Consider the following 6,648-nt stretch of genomic DNA (forward strand, 5'->3'; position numbering starts at 1 on the left):
TGAAGGGTCTGAAATTTTGATTGTGGGCGTCTATGTTGATGATCTAATTATCACTGTCACCACTGTTTCTAACATTGTCAAATTCAAGGGGGAGATGAGTCGTGAATTTGACATGACTGATCCTGGAAGATTATCATATTACTTGGGCTTGGAGGTCGAACAAGGCAGTGGTTACATCAAACTTAAACAGACTGCATACGCAATAAAGTGCTTCAAAATGCAGGCATGAGTGACTGCAAGGCTGTGACGTATCCCATGGACTTCAACCTGCAGATCGATGCTGATTCAAATGGTGAACTGATAAATTCAACTCATTACAAGAGCTTGGTTGGAGGGTTACGTTACTTGGTTTACACTCGTCCTGACATAGCATATGCTGTAGGAATAGTCAGTTGCTATATGGAAAAACCCACTGTAATGCATCTGAATGCCATAAAGAGAATATGTCGGTATGTCAAAGGTACTCTGCACTACGGTTTGGTATACATAAAGGGACGTGGAAACTATATTCTGTCAGGATTCTCTGATAGTGACTTGGCTGGGTGTGTAGAGGATAGAAAGAGCACGAGTGGGATGGCATTTTATCTTGATGAAAGCTTAATTTCTTTGGTGTCACAGAAGCAACATTGTGTGGCTCTTTCATCGTGTGAAGCTGAATTTATGGCAGCCACAGTCACTGCGTGTCAGGGCATATGGTCGCAGCGAGTTCTTGTTCAGATCTCAGATATCAAACCAGGTCATGTTGTTATATATATCGACAATAGGTCTGTGATTGATCTAGCAAAGAATCCAGTTTTCCACAGACGTAGTAAGCATATTGACGTGCGATACCATTTTATTCGAAAATGTGTTGAGCAAGGTCTGATCGTAATCAAGCATATCAATACAAGTGAGCAGCGTGCTGATATACTAACTAAGGCTTTGTCTGCGGCTAAATTTTAGAAAATGAGAAGCTTGCTTGGAGCGAAGAATTTAGAACATGTTTAGACTAAGGGGGAGCGTGTTGGGTTTATTATCTAAACATGTTCCTAGTACTTTTACTTGTTTCTGTATTTGAATAAATTATGTACGTTGTAGAGTCAGACTTGGTCTGAAGTAGTTACAAGTTTGTAGGAGATAGTGTTGGACGTGCACCTGGGTTTTAGGTAGTAGTATGTTAGTCAGACTCTTTTAATAATTTCTGGTATGCACTGATTTCAGTTTAATCCCAATAGAAGTTTTTATTCAGAAATCTCTACAGTTGTGTTCTATAATCAGTTTAGTCTCTACACTACCTTCTTAAAACGTGATCTGTTCCTATATCTTGTGAAAGCTCGGCCATGATCCCAATCATCGTTGTGCTCCCTGTATCGGTGCTCCCGGTCGTACCTGTCCCTGTGGTACCTCTCTCTCTCGTTCCTCTCCCTCTCACACCTCTCCCTTTGGTAACTCTCCATGTAATACCTCTCCCTAACATACCTGTCCCTTCCTTGACCCCTCTCATCACGATGCCTCTTATTAGAGTTACCTGACCTGTCACGTTCAGATTCTCGATCTTTCTCACGCGAGGCACCATATGACTCTGAAAATTTGTAATGGCCCTCTCCATATTTATACTCTGAAACCCCTTCTTCACCACCATAACTCCACTCTCTTGGTCTTTGGAAGTGTTCCTCTCCTCCACGTATACCATCATTCCACATTCCTGAATGAGGTCCCTCCATTCGAGAACTACCCATCATCCCCATTCTATATCATCCCCATTCTATTAGCAGACATTCCCTTGCCAAATATAGAAGAATCGACATGATGAGAGACACGAGGATATTCCATAGCAGGACCTGTAAAATCTCCATAACCAGGTCCTCGACCACCAGGCAGACATGTGCCCCTCATAACACTTCTTCTTGCTCCGCTACCCCTCACATTCCTGGTGCTTCCTCTTCCCGGTCCACTACCTCTTTCTGCATTATCATTCATAGGCCTCTTCTCTGTCTCATATTGAGATTGAGGTTGGACTTGGAATTTCTTTTTATATAAGGAACGGCCATCTTCCATAAAGCCTCCGAAGAAGCAAATTCTACCGTGCAAGCTCTTCCATTAAAAAAGTATTCGTTCATTCCTTCTTTACACAAGGCTGCAACAATTGAGTCATAAAACTCAACCTGACAATATCCTCTGGACTTACCATTAACTTTCTCATCGAAGAACTTAATCTCTTCAAGCGTCCCATATTTAGATGAGACACTTTCGATTTCTGTATCAGTAGTCCACCAATGTAACTCTCCAACAAGGAGAATAGTCTCACCATTATCTCCAGTTGGCCTAACTGGGTTATCATTGGAATTTTATGAAAGTCTTTATAAAGAAGGTTCCTGACTTCGATTGGGCGGCTCTGGGTGCGAGCACAGCGAGGCATGCTGACAAGTTGAAGCTAGAGATGGAGAGGGATGCCCAAATTGTTGAGGAGGCTCGGCTCGCGGCCGAGAAGCCCGAGGTCGCTGGTGAAAATCGTGAGGGAGCAGAGGCTGATAACCCTTAATGTAATTTTAATTAGAACTAGACTTTTGACTGGGTAAGCGGGCACCCCTTTCGCCTCGCGCTTGTATTTGAAATATTCTGCCTCGGGGCATAACTTATTTAACTTTTGTTTGTATAAAATGTCAAGTTTTTTGTGCCCGCGTATGTCTTTACGGTGCTAGCTGGTTTTTTTTTGTGTTTTCTTACCTTGCTTCTACTGACCAAAAGTAATCATAACTCTGGCCGCTTATGGCGAGCGTTACCCCTTCACTGCGAGCCCAATTTATTCAGCTCGTGTCATTTGTTCAATCAAACAACCATTGAAAGAGAATGCCAAGTGGAACAAGCCCGCATCAACTCGCAGGTGTTGTAGGTGTGCTCGCACTAGGAGCTCGCATGTGTCTTCTCCTCGTATCATGCGACTTTGAGTATGTTTGATGGAGGGCTGGGCCCCCTAGGTCGCATTTATGGTCTTGAGGGTCAGGGTATGAGCTCGTATCGCGGGCCTATACCTCTTTATCCACATCTTTTATCTACTATGTGTTCATATTTGTCTAAGCGGGCCGTGGCCCGGCTCGTTTCATGTTCTTGGCATCAAGCGGGTCGGGGCCCAGCTTGATTTAACATGTTAATAAAACAACTGTTCTGTCCTCGCATGAGTTCCCAAGGATGGGGTCCCCTACTGGGTATTTAATCTATTGACAGAAGTTAAAATATCAAGTGCACAAATATAGATCAATCGTTTATTCATAGATAATGGGAAGTGAAAGGAATACATGCTTGTGGTCTCAGGGAGGCACCTATATGGCACTACCCCCCGAGACTTAGGAATATTTAAAGATAATACTAAGTCTGAAAAGAATAATATTACTGATAATACTTGCGAAGGTGTTCCGCGTTCCAGGCTCTTGGGATCAACTTGTCTTGCATATCATTGAGGTGGTAGGTTCCCTCCCAGAGCACTGATTTTATCTTGTAAGGGCCTTCCCAATTCGCTCCAAAGAGTCCGTGACTCACCACCTTGGTATTTGGCATGACCCGGCGCAGAATCAAATCTCCCACCTTGAAAGTTCGGGCTCGAAACTTACTGTTGTAATGCCTAGCTGTCCTCTGCTGATATGCCGCTATCCTGATCTGAGCCTCTTCTCGAGTTTCTTCGATCATATCCAAATAGAGCCGATGATTGACCTCGTTTGCCTCTGAGTCATAGTTGTCCCTTCGAAAAGATCCTGCTCCCACTTCAACGGGCACCATAGCTTCACACCCATACACCAGAGAGAAAGGGGTCTCTCCAGTTGTGGTTCGGGGTATAGTGTTGTAAGACCATAGGACCTGGGCGAGCTCTTCTGGCCATGCTCCTTTCTTCTCTTCAAGCTTTGCCTTTAAGGTATGCTTAATGATTTTATTAACAGCCTCTGTCTGCCCGTTACTCTGGGGGTGGCAGACTGCGCTAAAGCTCTTCTGAATCCCCAGCTGCTCACAAAAATCTCGCATCTCCTTGCTATCAAATTGTTTCCCATTGTCAGATATCAGCTTGTAAGGGATGCCATAGCGACATACAATAGCCCTGTATACAAACTCCCTGAGCTTTTTCGCTGTGATAGTGGCTAGGGGCTCGGCCTCTGCCCACTTAGTGAAATAGTCTACCGCAACCACCGCATACTTGACGCCTCCCCTGGCCTTCGGGAGTTCCCCAATCAGATCAATTCCCCACATGGAGAAGGGCTAGGGGCTCATGAGGGATGTGAGAGAGGCCACGGGGTTGTTGTAATAATTGGCATATCGCTGATACTTATCACAAGCTCGGGAGAATTCAAAGGCGTCTTTTTTCAGCGTTGGCCAGTAGTAGCCTTGACGGAGGATTTTCTGAGCTAGAGAGCTACCCCCCGAGTGATTGCCGCAAATGCCCTCGTGTACTTCCCTTAGGATGTAGTTGCATTCCTCCCCATATATGTATTTGGGAAGAGGAACACTGAACCCTCTTCTGTATAGAATCCCGTCGTATATCACATAGCGGGCTGCTTTGTATTTTATCCTCCTTGCCTCGTTCTTTTCGTCCGGAAGTGAACCTTCTCTTATGTATTCTAGAATAGATGTCATCCACGTGGGGCCGAGCTCATTACTGAGGCTGCCCACCTCGTGCTCGGGCACACTAGGTTGCCTCTGTATATCAAGGGGCACGGTCCCTAGCAAAGTGCTCTCGCGGCGTGAGCCGAGCTTAGCTAGCTCGTCTGCGCCTTCATTCTGCCCACGCGGGATTAGTTCCAGCCTCACCTCGTTGAATCTTGCGATTATCCTCTGTGCGCACTTCAGGTAAAGCTCTGTTCTCGGCCCCTTAGCTTGATACCCCCCGTTTATCTGATAGACCATAATCATGGAGTCACTAAACACATTCAAATTCTCGACCTTCATTTCCAAAGCTAGCTTGAGACCGTTGATCAGGGCCTCATACTCATCATCATTGTTGGTTGCATGAAAGGCCAGATGGGTCGCACGTCTGATCTTGTGCGCCTCTGGGCTGATTAGCTCGATTCCAGCTCCTGCTCCATCACCGTTAGAGGCACCATCCACATATAGGCTCCACCATGGGGCACTATTTTGTCTCTCCAGTCCAACTTCTTCTGTGCTAGGTATAACAACAAGGGCTCCCGGCTCCACTTCTTGATGTGGGGGAAATTCTAGCACAAAATCGGCCAGGGCTTGGCCTTTGATCGCAGTCCTTGGCTTATAATCCACCTCGAATTGGCCGAGCTCAACCGTCCACTTCAACATTCGACCAGAAGACTCTGGTTTATGCATCACTTGTCTGAGGGGGTAGGAGGTTCGCACTTCTATCTTATGTGCCTGAAAATAGGGCCTGAGTTTTCGGGAGGCCAGGATCAGAGCATATGCTAGCTTTTCGAGGCTTGTGTATCGAGTCTCGGCATCGGCTAGCCTTTTGCCCACATAATATACCGGGAGCTGGACATCCTCCTCCTCTTGGACTAATACCGCACTTATTGTAAAGTCGGAGACAGCCAAGTATAGGGTCAAAGTTTCTCCTGCCTTTGGGTTGGACAATATTGGAGGGCTGCTGAGATGCTTCTTTATATTCTGAAAGGCTTCTTCACATTCTTCGGTCCACTTAAAATTCCTCCCCGCTCTTTTAATTGCTTTGAAGAACTTTTGGCATTTATCGGAGGATTTTGAGACGAAGTGATTCAAGGCAGCCACTCGTCCCGTTAAGCTTTGAACATCCTTCACTCGTCGAGGGGATCTCATCTCGAGTAGGGCTTGTATCTTGGCTGGGTTGGCCTCAATGCCTCTTGGTTGACAATAAATCCCAAAAACTTCCCCGATTCAACCCCAAACACACATTTCTGGGGGTTGAGCTTCATTCTGTACTCCCTTAGGATCTGGAACATTTCTGCCAGGTGGCGGACATGATCCCTCGCTTCTTTCGACTTCACCAGCATGTCATCTACATAGGCCTCCATAGTCTTCCCCAATTGATGCTTGAACATCTTATTCACCAGCCTCTGATAGGTTGCCCCCGCATTAAGGAGCCCGAAGGGCATCCCGATGTAACATTAAAGGCCCCGATCAGTAATAAAGGAGGTGTGCTCCTGATCTGGCCCATACATGGGGATTTGCTTATATCCCGAATAAGCATCCATAAAACTAAGCAATGCGTGCCCAGCCGTGGAATCAACCAGCTGGTCGATTCGGGGTAGAGGAAAGTTGTCCTTCGGGCAGGCTTTATTTAGGTCGGTGAAGTCTACACATATCATCCACTTGCCATTGGGCTTCTTGACAAGCACGGGGTTGGCCAGCCACACGGGGTAGAAGGCTTCTCTCACAAGTCCTGCCTCCATTAATCAATCCACTTCTTCTCTGAGGGCCTCTGCCCTCTCTCCACTAATCGGCCGTCTCTTTTGCCTAACCCCCTTCTTTTTCGGGTCCAAGTTGAGCCGGTGGCACATGACATTTGGGTCAATCCCTATCATATCAGAGTGTGACCATGCAAAGACATCCAAATTCTCCCTTAGGAAGCGGGCTAGATCCTCTCTCAAGTTAGGACTTAGGTTAGAGCCTATTCTGAGTACCTTGGAGGGATCATTTGGGTCTACCAAGATCGGGATTGTGTCCTCTGCGGCCCCAGCCCTCTCG

At 46.3% G+C, this 6,648-nt stretch overlaps 2 protein-coding genes across 2 annotated transcripts; one reads left to right on the forward strand and one right to left on the reverse strand.

Annotated features, from left to right (window-relative positions):
* The first annotated feature begins 225 nt into the window (after window positions 1-225).
* Window positions 226-942, forward strand: LOC141664520 (secreted RxLR effector protein 161-like). Its single transcript, XM_074470477.1, has one exon. It carries the CDS (start codon window positions 226-228, stop codon window positions 940-942), a length of 717 nt encoding a protein of 238 aa, XP_074326578.1.
* Window positions 943-1,955: 1,013 nt separating this feature from the next.
* Window positions 1,956-5,760, reverse strand: LOC141664521 (uncharacterized). Its single transcript, XM_074470478.1, has 3 exons — window positions 4,417-5,760; window positions 3,588-3,873; window positions 1,956-2,308 (listed from the first exon to the last, which is right to left on the reverse strand). Exons 1-3 carry the CDS (start codon window positions 5,758-5,760, stop codon window positions 1,956-1,958), a joined length of 1,983 nt encoding a protein of 660 aa, XP_074326579.1.
* Window positions 5,761-6,648: the final 888 nt, after the last annotated feature.

This window comes from Apium graveolens, chromosome 6 (assembly GCF_009905375.1).
Source record: "Apium graveolens cultivar Ventura chromosome 6, ASM990537v1, whole genome shotgun sequence".
Classification (NCBI taxonomy): domain Eukaryota; kingdom Viridiplantae; phylum Streptophyta; class Magnoliopsida; order Apiales; family Apiaceae; genus Apium; species Apium graveolens.